The following is a 14,395-nucleotide window of genomic DNA, read 5'->3' as shown; positions in this document are numbered from 1 at the left end:
CGTTCGAGTGTTCTTTAAAGTAGACAACATGCTAGATTACATAGATTATTTATTTGTCAGGAATAACTTTACTTTCTGCCTTAGCCTTCCTGGCCCCAACAATAACAGAAACTAATAGTATAAGACTGTTTTTCTATGGTGCTTTTGAGGTGATATCAAGAGAACTGAAGTTGAACTAAGACAGGAACTTAAGTTACTGAAAGGAAATAATTACATTCCCAGAGAGGAATACAAAGAAAGGAGGCATGGTGACTTGGGAGAATCCTAAATATGCAATATCACTAGATTAGTAAGAAATGAGTTTCAGGGAAGGGCATGAGGCTGCAAAGAGAGTCCATAATGGAGACTAAAAATGGCAGCTGAATTTGAAAATTACCAAGTCACCAGTGAGCTTTGAGAGGAGTTTCTGTGGAGTGCTGGTCTCCAAACTACAACCTTAAGGAAGGGGAAGCAAGGCATCTATACTAATAAAAGGGTAATATGCTCATTAGACTGAACATCTTCCAGTCTTCTAAACAAAGCCATGTTGACAGGGCCAAGGAGGTTAGAGGCGATCAAGCAGGCAGGGGAGAGCAGTTAGGGGCCACAGATCCTGAGGGGTCCCAGATTGGAGAGAGTGCAGGCTGAGCTGAGGAGACCCTTTTCCCATGCACAAATTTCATACACTGGGCCTCTAGTAAAGAAATAAAGTCGGTAGCTAAAAGTATTATTGCACTCCTTCCTTCAAGAAGTTCAGAAGCAAGAGGAAGAGTGCTGTTTGGACTGCAAAAGAGCAGTAGCTAGAGGAGCAGGAAGAGCTGAAAGTGGAATGGAGGCACAGAAAGAAAAGGCTGAGCAGCGGGATTTCCCAGAGGCTATGAAGACGGAACTACGCACTCAAGGGAGGGGTGAAGGTCAGCCAAGAGAAAAAAAGCAGTTTGGTGAGTCCCTGCAGCAATGGCCAAGGGGCTGACTGGATAGTCCGACTTAAGTCGTGAAGAAGGCCTTCCCCGGTCCTCGCAGAACCCGTTTCGCGCGGGCTTGACCTCCGCCAAGGTGGCCCTCGGAGGCAAAGGGCCACACCTCCAGGAGAGGCTGAGACGCACGCCCCGGAGGCACTCACCCAACGGCCACGCGGCGCCAGCGCTGGGCCGGCCGCACGATGAGTGCGTCCCAAGCCGCCGCCAACCGGCCCTCAGGGGAGACGGGTCCGGGGTACGTGGGCCCAGGCTGCAGCGCGCTCCAAAGGGAGTGAAGCGCCGAGTGGGGCAGCTGCGGCTCCAACAGGAAGACACAGCCCACTGCCAAGGCCAGGAAACCCACATACGCAGAGCCGCGCCACAGCGCCATGGGGACCCTGCAGTCCCCACGTAGCCGTCTTGTGCCTTTCCAGGCCGCGCCTCTTCCGGACTCGGCGCGCCCAGGTCCACGCCAGCGACACGTCACGCCGCGCGCCACTGCCCCTGAGGGGGCGGGGTACGGGGGCCGCAGGGGGCGTGGAGCCCTTATCCTCCCATCAGATCCTGGCATTTACAGGCACCGTTTCAGGCCCTGAAGTACATTGGACAAAGGCGGTCGTGCTGGTTGGGGCGCTGCATCCCTTCCCGGAACTCTAACCATTTCCAAAAGTAGAGGGGTGAGGATACCTTTGCTTTCCCAGTAAAACGAAAAGGAGGGATTGTAAAGAAGTGGGCAAACTTCCATCTGAGCCATTCAGTGTCCCCATTTGAATTGTGCCTGTAGTTCCCAGGGGCACGAACCACACCCCGCTTTTAATCCGTTCCCTAGTGGCTGAAGGTCTTAGTCTCCTCTTCTCTCGTGATATGGCTTAAACCCAGCAGACCCTGGATCTTCGCTCTGAAGTCTGGACCACCTGCATGGAGTAATGATCTCCTACACTAGTGTGGCCAATGAATCAGTGGAGACCACAACCCTGAAAGGACACACTTGGAAAGTTGCTAAATATTCCATTAGATCTTCCCCAGGACCTCCTCTAAAATCTCCATCCTTAAAACCCTTAGGATGGAAGACCCAGTGCACTCTTTCTCCTGGGAGCACACTCGGTGCCTTTCCCTTTCCCCCTCCTCCTCTCTCTACCTCTCCCTGCCCCAGACTGTTACCTTTCCAGTCCTCACTCCAAAGCTCCAAGGGCCCTTCCTTTACCTCTATAACCTGTTTCCTAAGTCCATTTATTCTAGAAATTACTTCTCCTACCACTATGATTTAACAAATGTTCTCTTACAGTTTGGATCTGTGAAGGAAAATAGCCACATGCTAACCTGACAAGCTCAAGAGAGGCTTGAGTGGCAGTCTTGCAAACTCAGAGACCTGAAATAATCACAAAAGATGGTTTGAAAATTAAATATCTAACTACAAACAGGTTATAGTGGGTAGTCATGTCCTAGACCGATATTTCACCTGACAAAGAACAACTTAGATCTTCTTTACTTAGCCCATTTGCCTTCCTGCCTCTAAGATAACATATCTATGAGATGTCTGGGTAACTTGTAACTTCCCTTTTTCTGGAGCCCCTGGGGCACAACCAAATGTGGTGGGCGCCAGGACAGATGCCTCAAATTCCTTCGTTATCTTGTTAATTGCTCCTGCACTCACTTAAGTACACTTCCATCATTTTACTTTTTATCCAATCCCAGGGGTTTCCCACCGCTTTGCTTTCTTCCGCCTCCTTAATCCATCACCAATGAATTTCAAGTAACCCACCTATGTCCCTCCTTTGGTTGCAATGTATAAATAAAAATGTAAGCTGCCATTCTTTGGAGCATTATCTCAATCCGTTGAGGTTCTGCTTCCCAGCATATGTCGACAGTTTGGCTCAAATAAACTCACAAAAATTCTTTGCAAGTTTCAATGGTTTTTCATTAACAGGTCTTAGCTCTGAATTCTTTCCTAGCCAGAACCCAAGTACAGAGGTTGCTGAACCCAGATTTTGTCTGACCCCAATGGTCCCACACCTGGTGTGGTTATTCCTGCCACCTACAACACATCCTCCATAGTTTACTAAATTCCTTGTCTTTCACACGCAGCTCTTAGGGCTCCCTGCAGGAATTGGCTCTAATGACTGCAGCACTACAGCGAGCTCCTGGGGCCCTTGTGGCAGGGGTATTCTGCCCCTTTGGAGGGAGGCTAAGACCTTCAGCCACTAGGGACATATGCCAACACTAAGGAGAGCTTGCAGCAATCATCCTGGCTGAATGACCAGATTAAAATCGAAAATAATCCTTTTGGGGTCGCTGTTCCCTGGAACAATCTCAGAAAAATGTATAAATCCATACATATTGTGTACAACACAGGGAGGTTATGAACCTCAGTTAAGAAATCCTGGTTTCTCCTCTTTTCCCTTGTGATATGGCTTAAACCCTGCAGACCTTGTTGTCTTTGTTGAAACCCTTGTGTGTGAGCCTAGGTTGGGACACAGTGAAGTTAGGCTTAGTGCCAGCTCAGTTAGTAGCCAGGCCTTGTCTTGTTCTCTGGCCTGTTTCTGTTTTTCCAGTCCTGCTGTCTCCTGACTTGGCTCTGTGTGGGATTTTTCCACTCTGTCTGACCTTTGGAGTTGGTAGTGAAACTTTATTTCCCTAACTTTGATCTTGAGCATTAGGCTTCATATCCTTCCCATCCCCCAGCACCACTGTATCAGCACTTACCCATTGCACTCTATCATCCCACCCTCTCGTCTTACCATCCTGACCACAGCCCTCCTGACTGACCGTAGCATTTTTTTAAATATATAAATCTTTATTGTTCAAATTATTACAGTTGTTCCTCTTCCCCCGATGCCCCCATTACTCCCCTCCACCTGATTCCCACCACACCCCATGCCCTCATCCCCTCACACTGTCCTCATCCATAGGTGTAAGATCTTTGTCAAATCTCTTCCCACACCTCCCACACCCCTTTCCCACTGAGAATTGTCAGTCCACTCCCTTTCTACATCCCTGATTCTATTATATTCACCAGTTGATTCTGTTCTTCAGATTTTTTATTCACTTGATTTTTAAATTCACTTATTGATAGATATGTATTTATTGTCACTTTGTTGTTCATAATTTTTATTGTTACCTTTATCTTTCTCTTCTTAGAGAATACCCTTCAGCATTTCATGTATTACTGGTTTGTTTGAGATGAACTCATTTAGCTTTTTCTTGTCTGTGAAGCTCATTATCTGACCTTCAATTCTGAATGTTAACTTTGCTGAGTAGAGTAATCTTGGTTGTAGGTTCTTGCTATTCATCACTTTGTATATTTCTTGCCACTCCCTTCTGGCCTGCATAGTTTCTGTTGAGAAATCAGCTGACAATTGTATGGGTACTCCCTTGTAGTTTTTCTCTTGCTGCTTTTAATATTCTCTCTTTGTCTTTTGCTTTTGGCATTTTAATTCTGATGTGTCTTGGTGTGGTCCTCTTTAGATTCCTCTTGTTTGGGATTCTCTGTGCTTCCTAGACTTGTAAGTCTATTTCTTTCACCAAGGGGAGCTTTTCTGGCATTACTTCTTCCAATTGCTCTTTCTCTTCTTCTGGCACCCCCATAATTCTGATATTAGTATGCTTGAAATTGTCCCAAAGGCTTCTTATACTATCTTCATACTTTTGGATTCTATTTTTCTTTTTGCTTTTCCATTTGGGTGTTTTTTGCTTTTTTGTATTTCAAATCTTTGACTTGATTGTTGGGATCCTTTAGTCTGCTGTTGTATCTATGTATATTATTCTTTATTTCAGTCAGTGTATGCTTAATTTCTGATTAGTTCTTTTTCATATTCTTGAGGACCTTATTAAATTTATCAGGTTTCTAGAAGATTCTTGAGTAACCTCATAACCGTGGTTTTGAACTCCATATCCAGTCTTTTGCTTTCATCCATTTCTTTCATTTGTGACGTGTTTCTTTGTCTCAGCATTTTGGCTGCTTTCCTGTGTTGGTTTCTATGTACTGGGTAGCTGCTAATTCTCCTTGAGTTGATAGACTGGCCTTGGGTAGTAGGTGTTCTATAGGGCCCAGTGTCTCAGCCTCCCCAGTCACCTGAGGTGGACGCTTTTGGTGCACCCCTTTGTGGGCTATTTGCACAGCCTTATTGTGGTTAACCCTCGATTGCTGTTGATATCACTGGGAGTAATTGATCTTCAGGCCAGTTGGCTGTAATGACCAGCTGTGTCTATACTTGAAGATCTGTTGTGCAGGAGGCACCCTTATGGGGCAGGACTTGCTTCAGTAGGGCTTTGGTACTCACTGACTCTGCACGTTGAGTGTCTCTCTTATGGATGTGAAGATTTGTTATCTGATATGATCTCACTCTGACCACTGGGTACACTGGCTCTTGGATCTCCAAGATCTCTGATCTTTGTATGGGGTTTGAAAGTGTTCAGACGAGGCCCAACTGTGAAACAAGGCAGATTCTGCTGCTGCTGCCAGGCAGTGGGCCTTCTTTTTCAATTTCTGGGGTTCTCTGACCCAGCTGCAGTTTATTTTAGGGGAGAGAACAGACCATTCATATGCAAAAGATGATTCACACAGCTTGGGTTGGGTTATAAATTGGGTGGGGTGGGGTCTTTGAGAATCACCAGGACAGAGCAAACAGCAATGGCTGCCCTGAACCAGAGAAGTCCCTGGTCTCCGTGTCCCACACCCTGTGCAGGAACAATGATCACTGTGAACACCTCTAAGAGTAAGCTGCCCTCAAGTTCCTGTTAATGCCAGACAATCCAGTTTCTCCCCATGTGTCTGGATCCCCCAGAGTCTCTCCCTCTCTCCTGGAACTGGAGTTCAGAGCAGGTGGGAGCTTGTATCTACATCCCGGTTTAAAAACTGCATCCCAGGAGATAGAGATTGAGGAAGCAACCTAAATGGTGTCCCACCAAGCAAAGGGGAGATTGCCTTTTATAGCAAAACCAACTAGCTACTGTGGACCCTAACAAGATCAACTTAATGTGAACCTTGAAAACAAATTTATCTGCTGATATGGACTCCCTATACACAACCGAGAACCTAAATTTTATAAATAGTAAAAGCCCAGCAGCCAATTGCTGACAAGGGCTTCTCAGGTACTCTGTATAAAATAACTCAAACCACAGTAGCACATCCAGGTGCCAGCACTTTCTGAATCTCCACACCTCTACGGTTCTCAATGAGCTTTCTTACCTCTCCAGTTGTGGAATTTCCACTCAGCCAGCTTCCCCGTGGTTTTGAGTGGTAGTTGTTCTGCCATTTAGTTGTGTTTATGTGGTTTTGAGAGGCAACAAGCCAACTTGGTTTCTCCCCATAGCAGTATTTTTAAAGGAGATAATCACATAGGAAGAGATTTAGGCTATTGTGGAGAAAAAAGAAGTCAAGGGGCCAAGGAAAAATCTGTGGTGTCATAAAGATGTCTTCCCTAGAGTTGCTTGTTCCTTCTCTGTCTTTGAGAAACTGCTTCCTCTCTTGGTCCAAACTGGGCAGGTTTCTCTACCCCACCCCAGAAGTGACTGAACTAGAATCTGACTCAAAAGCAGTGAATACACTGACTGGCCAGAGATCATTTCTTTCTACTTAGAATATAAACCAAGAGTGAAGAGTCTGTAATGTAAACCAAAATTAATTTATAATTTTGTAACAAAGAATAAAAAATGTTTATTTGAGCCCAGCTGGTGTGGCTCAGTGGTTGAGTGTCGACCCATGCAACAGGAGGTGGCCAGTTCAATGGTTCAATGCCCAGTCAGATCACATGCCCAGGTCGGGGGTCATGCAGGAGGCAGCAGATCAATGTTTCTATCTCTCTAAAAATCAATAAAAACATTTTTAATAAAGGATTTATTTGAGCTAATGTAACTGCATCCCAGGAGATACAGATTCAGGTAGCAACCTAAACTGTATCTCACCAGGCAAATGGGAGGTTGCCTTTTATAACAAAAATTTCTACCATGTTCCCAAATGGGTCTGTTTCATGTAAATGAGGTATCCAAATTTGTATACTTCATACTGGTCTAAACTCAGTCCTGATTGGTTGGATTTATACATCCTTATTAGATGTTATGGAGCAGTTCTAATTGGATGGGGTAGATCTTTGTCCATTGGTGGAAAGACCAAACTAGGAACTGACTCTTTTATAATAGTTGACTCAGATAGCTAAATGAGCAGGGTATAGTGCAGGAAGCCAAGAGTTAAGTCTGAGGCTCTGGCCAGTTGCTTAGAGCCTCCTCCAGATATGCTAAGATTGTGGGCTCCATATCTGGTCAGAGCACATACAAGATTCAACCATTGAATGCATAAATAAATGAAAGAACAAATTTATGTTTCTCTCTCAAAATCAATTGATCAATCTATTTTTAAAAAGAGTTCAGTTTGAGTTATTTTATACATAATACGTGAGAAGCTCTTGTCAGCAATTGGCTGCTGGGCTCTTACTATTTATAAAATTTAGGTTCTCAATTGAGTATGGGGAGTCCATATCAGCAGATAAATTTGTTTTCAAGGTTCACATTAAGTTGATCTTGTCAGGGTCCACAGTAGCTAGTTGGTTTTAATCATGGGCCTGCAATTTTACATAGGTTTGAAAGGCAGTTAAATATATTTTCAAGGTGAAGCTTTGGAGAGAGCAGAGGAAGCTGAACTGTGGGAAGGCCATGTAGCAGATAGGCCTAAAGGATCAGGGTAGTGCTCAACACCAAAATGATGTGTAGAAAAAGGACCTGGGGCATACCCTTCTGGCTCCCAGGAGAGCTGCTGAACTAACAGTGTTTTGCATCTATTTCTTCTGCTTCTTTCTAGGCTTACATGACCCCCACTCACCCCTCGGTTTTATTGACATAGAACATTATATAAGTTTGAGGTGGTTTGATATATGTATATGTTGCACAATGATCACTACAGTAAGTTTAGTTAATATCCATCACCTCACATAATTAGAATTTTTTTCTTTTTTAAAAAAACACCTTTATTGTTGAGAGTATTACAGATGTCCCTCTTTTCCCCCGCTCCACCCAGTTCCCACCTGCCCCAGGCCTTTACCATTCTATTGTGTCCACTGGTAATGTTAGGGGAAGAAATAGAATATTGGAGACTAGCTATGGTTATGAGAAATATTAATCATGTTCAGTTAACCATGATTGACTTGTGTTGGTTAAATGAAGAATAACCTTGGAATGTGGTCCATTCTTATTCAATAACTGCCTATTATCATGAAAAAAGTAACAACCTTGTTGCCCAAACAATGGAGTCCTGTACCACCCCAACCCAAATTGCCTACTTCCCTATGCCTGTATTCTCTACTTCCCCATGTAATCTTTGTCCTATCCTATATAAGCAGCTGGCTTATGGGGAGCTGCAGGGAAGATTTTTGTGGATGACCTGCTGCTCTCCCATACTGCTGGAAGTATTGGAATAAGCACTCATGTATGATTCAACCCTATCTCTGCTTAATTGGCTCAAGTAGTAACAGGCACTATGGACCCATTGAAAGTCCTGTTACAGTAATGCATATACAGTATACATTTAACATGTTTGGTTCATCTCTTTCCACTCCCCCTTTCCCTTTGAGATTCATTAGTCTGTTCTATGTTTTGATGCCTCTGATTCTGTTTTATGCACCAATTTATTTTATTAGATTTCTTGTTCATTTAATTTGATTTTTAGATATAATTGTTGACAGGCATTTATTGCCATTTTATTGTTCATATTTTTAATCTTTTTTCTTTTTCCTGTTGTTATAGAATACCATTCAACGTTCCATGTAATAGAGGTGTGGTGGTGATGAGCTCCTTTAGCTTTTTCTTGTCTGTGAAGCTCTTTATTTGACCTTTAATTCTAAATGATAGCTTTGCTGGGTAGAGTAATTTTGGTTGAAGGTCCTTTCTATTCACTACTTTGAATATTTTTTTGCCACTCCCTTCTGGCTTGCAAAGAGAAATCAGCTGACAATCCCATGGGTGCTCTCTTGTAGGTAACTAAATGCTTTTCTCTTGCTGCTTTTAAAATTCTCTTTTTATCTTTAATCCTCAGAATTTTAATTCTGATGTGTCTTGATGTGGGTCTCTTTGGGTTCCTCTTGTTTGGGACTCTCTGAGCTTCCTGGACTTATATGTTTATTTCTTTCCCCAGGTAGAAGTTTTCTGTCATTATTTCTTCAAATAGGTTTTCAATATCTTGCTGTCCTCTCTTCTTATGGCACCCCCACAATGCAAATGTTGTTATGCTTTAAGTTGTCCCAGAGGCTCCTTACACTATCTTCATATACTAGTATTTGAATTCTTTTTTCCTTTTGCTCTTCTGATTGGGTGATTTTTACTTCCTCATATTCCACATAGCTGATTTGATTCTTGGCATCCTCTACTCTACTGATGAATCCCTGTAAATTATTCTTTGTTTCAGTTAGTGTATACTTACTTTCCAACTGGTCTTGGTTAATGTCGTTGAAATTCTGACTGAGATACTTGAAAGTCTCACTAAGTCCCTTGAAGCTCTTATTAAGATGCTTGAGCAACCTTATAATCATGGGTTTAAACTCTTTATCCAGTAGTTTGCTTTCTTCCATTTCTTTAATTTGTGACATGTTTCTTTGTCTCTATATTTTGTTTCCTTCCTTTGTTTACTTCTATGTCTTAAGTAGAGCTTATAAGTCTCCTGGAGTTGGTAGAATGACCTTGTATAATAGGTGTCCTATAAAGCCCAGTGACTTAGCCTCCACAGTCACCTGACCTGGGCACTCTAGGTGCATCCCTGTGTGGTCTGAATGTCATCTTGTTGTAGTTAAGCCTTGATTGCTATTGGCATCACTGGGAGGAATTGTTCTCCAGGCCAATTATCTGTGAGGACCAGGTGTCATTACAGTGAAGAACTGCTGTGCAGGAGACATCCCTATGGAGCAGGACTTGCTTCAAAAGGGTTTGGTGCTTACTGAGTCTGTCCCTTGAGAGTGCCACTTTTGGATGTGTAGAGAAGTAATTTGCGATGGTCTGGTGCTGTCCACCAGGTGCATTGGCTCTAGGATCTCTATGGAGGTGCAAAGTCAGCCACTGCCTGGGGCCACCAGGCAGGAGTTACAGAGGGATATGCAGATACTGCTATGTGCATTGGGTTTGTAAGTGCCCAGGTTGTAAAGCAAGGCAGGCTGGTGCTAGTGCTGGGTCTTGAGCCTCTTATTGGTAAGTTTAAAGCATGGTGACACCATCTGCTGCTTACATGGGAGATTTTAGGAAAGTCTGAGGCCTGAGTCAGGACACCCAATTCATATGAAAAAGCTGCTGCAAACAGCTTGGGTGTGGCTGCAAATGGATGGGGTTGGGACTATTTATTTATTTATTTATTTATTTATTTAAATATTTATTGCTCATATTATTACAATTCTTTCTCCTTTTTCTCCCCATACCTCCCTATCACCAGGTTCCGCCCCACCCTCTGGCCTTACCACACCCCCATTGTCCTCATCCATAGATGTACGATTTTATTTTATTTTTTTAAAATATATTTTATTGATTTTTTACAGAGAGGAAGGGAGAGAGCTAAAGAGCTAGAAACGTCAATGAGAGAGAAACATCGACCAGCTGCCTCTTGCACATCCCCCACTGGGGATGTGCCTGCAACCAATGTACATGCCCTTGACCGGAATCGAACCCGGGACCTTTCAGTCCCCAGACTGACGCTCTATCCACTGAGCCAAACCGGCCTCAGCTAGATGTACGATTTTAATCCAGTCTCTTCCTGCAACCTCATACCCCTTCCCTCCAGATAATTACCAATCCTCTCCCTTTCTTTGACCCTGATTCTATTATATTCATCAGTTTAATCTGTTCCTCAGATTTTTAATTCACTTGATTTTTAGATTCACTTGTTGATATATATGTATTTGTTGATCATAATTTTTATCCTTTTTTTTCTTCTTCTTCCTCTTCTTAAAGAATACCTTTCAACATTTCATATAATACTGGTTTGGTGGTGATGAACTCCTTTAGCTTTCTCTTATCTGTAAAGCTCTTTATCTGCCCTTCAATTCTGAATGACAACTTTGCTGGATACAGTAATCTTGGTTGTAGGTTCTTGCTATTCATCACTTTGAATATTTTTTGCCACTCCCTTCTGGCCTGCATAGTTTCTGTTGAGAAATCAGCTGATAATCGTATGGGGGATCCTTTATAGGTAACTAACTGCTTTTCTCTTCCTGCTTTTAATATTCTATCTCGTCTTTTGCTCTTGGAATTTTAATTATGATGTGTCTTGGTGTGGTCCTCTTTGGATTCCTTTTGTTTGGGGTTCTGTGCACTTCCTAGACTTGTAAGTCTATTTCTTTTACCAGATGGGGGAAGTTTTCTGTCACTATTTCTTCCAATAGGTTTTCAGTATCTTGCTCTCTCTCTTTTTCTGGGATCTTTGTATGCTTGAAGTTGTCCCAGAGGCTTCTTATACTATCTTCAACTTTCTGGATTCTCTTCTCTTCTTGCTTCTGTGGAGGAGTGTCCTCAGGCTCTTTGTGTTCCAAATCTTTGACTTAATTCTTGCGATCTTCCAGTCTGTTTTTAGGACTCTGTATAATATATATATATATATATATATATATATATATATATATATATATATATAAATTTTACTTCAGACAGTGAATTCTTTGTTTCTAGTTAATCCCTTTTTATACCCTCAAAGGTCTTGTTTATTTTATCGGCCTTTTCCAGGAAATGCTTGAAAAACCTTATAACTGTGGTTTTGAACTCTATATCCAGTCTCTTTTTGTCCTGCATTTCTTTCATTTGTGATCTGTGTCCTTGCTCGGCATTTTCGCTGCTTCCCAGAGTTGATAGGATGGCTTTGTGTGTTTGATGTCCTATATGGCACGGTGGGTGAGCCTCCCCAGTTACTTGAGGTAGACTACTGGATCCAGCCGGCATCACAGGTCCTGGAGGCAGGGCTAGGAGGTTTTAAGAGAAATAAAAACAAGAGAAAGCCGGACTTCAGGAGAACTGCTAGTCCATGATGAGACCGCAGTAACTTTATTAGTTGCAGGCGTACATTTATGCGGCTTTTCTGGGCATTTCTCCAAGTGCCCCTTTCCCAGGACAAGGCCACCTGTCAGCTCCTCAAGACATTCTTGGAAAAGATACATAGAGCAAGCGTCTGGTTAGATATCATTGAGAACAGCCTAGCTGAGAACATCCAGATAAGTTGTGCATCATGCGCACTCTCTAACAATGGGGCTATGGTCTGCCCTGTCCCTAGTTGACCCTGAAGGCTTAGGGGAGAGCAGGTAGGCGTCCCTACCCTGCGCTCAATCCCCTGCAGGAGAGCAGGTAGGCGTCCCTACCCTATGCTCCATCCTTGCCCTCGGGCCCCACGGAACATGGCTTCCCACAGCTCCCCCTTTTTAATTTATTACAACTCAAGCGGGATGCTGTCCTTCTCTCGATGCAGCTGAAGCAAGCGGATGTCCGTGGCTAACTTGTATATTTGCTTACAGATTAATCTTATACAGAAAGGCAACAACATGCATAAAAGTATCAGGAAACTTGCTACTGCAATTACTCCTATTACTCCATGAAGGAAAGCACTTGTAGTTGGGAAGTTGTCCCGTAGCCGGATGCAAACTCTGAGGCTTCTCTGGCTATATCAATATCAAGCTTTGGTGCGTTCAGCAAATTTTGGATTTCTCCATGCAACATTCTCAAATCAAGGGAGGTGTTTGCATCATGCCATATACCCTGAAGATGCCTTTTGACATTTTCCCATGGAAACCTAGAATCATTATATTCTTTTGGGGTTATGCAAATCCATGAGAATGCGGCGTGGCATCTTAGAGAGCTTTTCACCTCCAAGCTTACAATCTCATCGCCTAGGATTTGTACTACATCATAGAGAGCGTTCACCCTTTGCTCTATTTTCTTGTCCCAGTTCTCTTGGGCTTGTAGTGCCTGTGTTACATTGTAAGCCAGGTTGTTTACATAGTCTGCTGTCTGAATGGAAGTTGTTAACGATATGGCAGATGCAGTGGCAGAAGCAATTAAAGTGATTAAGGCCGTGATACCTGCTATTAACAATCCTACAAATCTTTTCGTTCGGCTTAAGGCTTTTTCTACTGTCTGAAGTACAGCAAGCCCCGTGTCAGAGTACCACTCTTGGGTGGTGTTAACTGGCAGGAGAACAAATACAGGTTGATATAAGATTAACAAGGAAGGGGTAGTGCCATTAATGCAATTAGTTAGACTGCAATTATTATAGGCGATGCTGGTTATTCCAGTTTCATTATCTAGGCTAATACTAAAATTACCCAGTAACAAGGCATAAGGTTCAGGTACACATGCAGACATGCTCACATTCCAGCTGCTCCCCGAGCCACTAATGACTCCCCTTTGTGGCTGCACCGTCACATTCTCCTTCCCGACAGTGATATAGTCCATGGCAGCCACCATTTTCCACAAATCTCTTTGGTAAGTAACATTGTCCATTGTCCAAAGTCCAGTCACTAAGTTCTTTGGCCGAAGATTGCTGTTCGTCTCGGCCCAATCGCATAGGGACCTGTGGCAGACTGTTTCATTCGCATGACATGTCCGCCACATCAGCCCAAGGTTATTTTTAGATGGCCCCAAAGGCCCACAAGGTTTGACTCCCTGCGGGTATGTCCCAGGACCACGGCGTGCCGTGGTGCCATTTCTAGCAATGTAATAGCTATCCATACTCCAGTGGATACCTGCAGAGTGATTGGTATCGATGTCAGACAGCCTCTGGACCATGGTGCAGCCTTCTTTATCCTCAAAGGAAAAACACACTGATGTCCCTTTGGTAACTCCTTGATAATTGTACCCTTCTACCCAGGCTGGGCAAATGTGGCCCTAGGACATAAGCCCAAGATCTTGGTGTCATTAACATAAACAGGAATGTTCTTATCCTCCCAGGTTGCTGGATGCAGCAGTGGTGGGTTGGGTACATACACCCAATAAACAGCAGCATGCACAGCCATCAATCTCGATAGTAGCCATAGAAAGGAAACCAACTGAGCAACCACACGGATCTCTGGCAGCTTGTCACGGCGAAGGGAAACTCTCCATTGCCGGCTCCCACGCTGCCTCTTCTTCTGACGCATCAGGCCGTTCATCTGGGCTCTCAGCCGCGAGATTTTGCTTCGAGGCATGTAGAGCACACCGCTCTGGCAACCACCGCGGGTTATCGTCTCCTGTAGGGAAAACACAAACATAGCCTCGACCCCACATTAGTACTGGATCCGGCCCATGCAATTCCCTAGTCAGTGGATCTCTCCAGTATACATCTGGAAAGCGTTTTGGTGTGGGCTCCCAAAACCGCTGAGCCGCCGTCTGGTCGTCTTTGTCCATTTGCAAAAAGTTTAAAATAAAGATTATATGATTAAGTAAATTCCTGGGGGTGTGGGTATAATACTCCCCCTTTTTAATTTTAAAAAGCTGATTTTTGAGTTCTTGATGAGCTCGCTCCACAATGC

At 43.6% G+C, this 14,395-nt stretch overlaps 1 protein-coding gene across 13 annotated transcripts in view; it reads right to left on the bottom strand.

Moving 5' to 3' along the window:
- ADPGK (ADP dependent glucokinase) overlaps nt 1–1,413 on the bottom strand; it is a 128,914-nt gene extending 127,501 nt beyond the window's left edge. For 5 of the 13 annotated variants that reach the window (XM_084897843.1, XM_084897844.1, XM_084897848.1 and 2 more), the window contains exon 1: nt 1,103–1,411. In XM_084897843.1, the coding sequence (XP_084753969.1) occupies nt 1,103–1,329 (227 nt within the window). In that variant the 5' untranslated portion in view covers nt 1,330–1,411. Of the gene's footprint in view, nt 1–1,102 lie in introns of all 13 variants that reach the window. The other 8 variants (XM_084897851.1, XM_084897850.1, XM_084897847.1 and 5 more) reach the window with 3 other exon arrangements.
- Between the last annotated feature and the right edge of the window lie 12,982 nt (nt 1,414–14,395).

Source organism: Pipistrellus hanaki, assembly GCF_964339955.1.
Source record: "Pipistrellus hanaki genome assembly, chromosome: 1".
In the NCBI taxonomy this organism is placed as follows: domain Eukaryota; kingdom Metazoa; phylum Chordata; class Mammalia; order Chiroptera; family Vespertilionidae; genus Pipistrellus; species Pipistrellus hanaki.
This window is presented reverse-complemented; position numbering and strand designations above follow the sequence as displayed.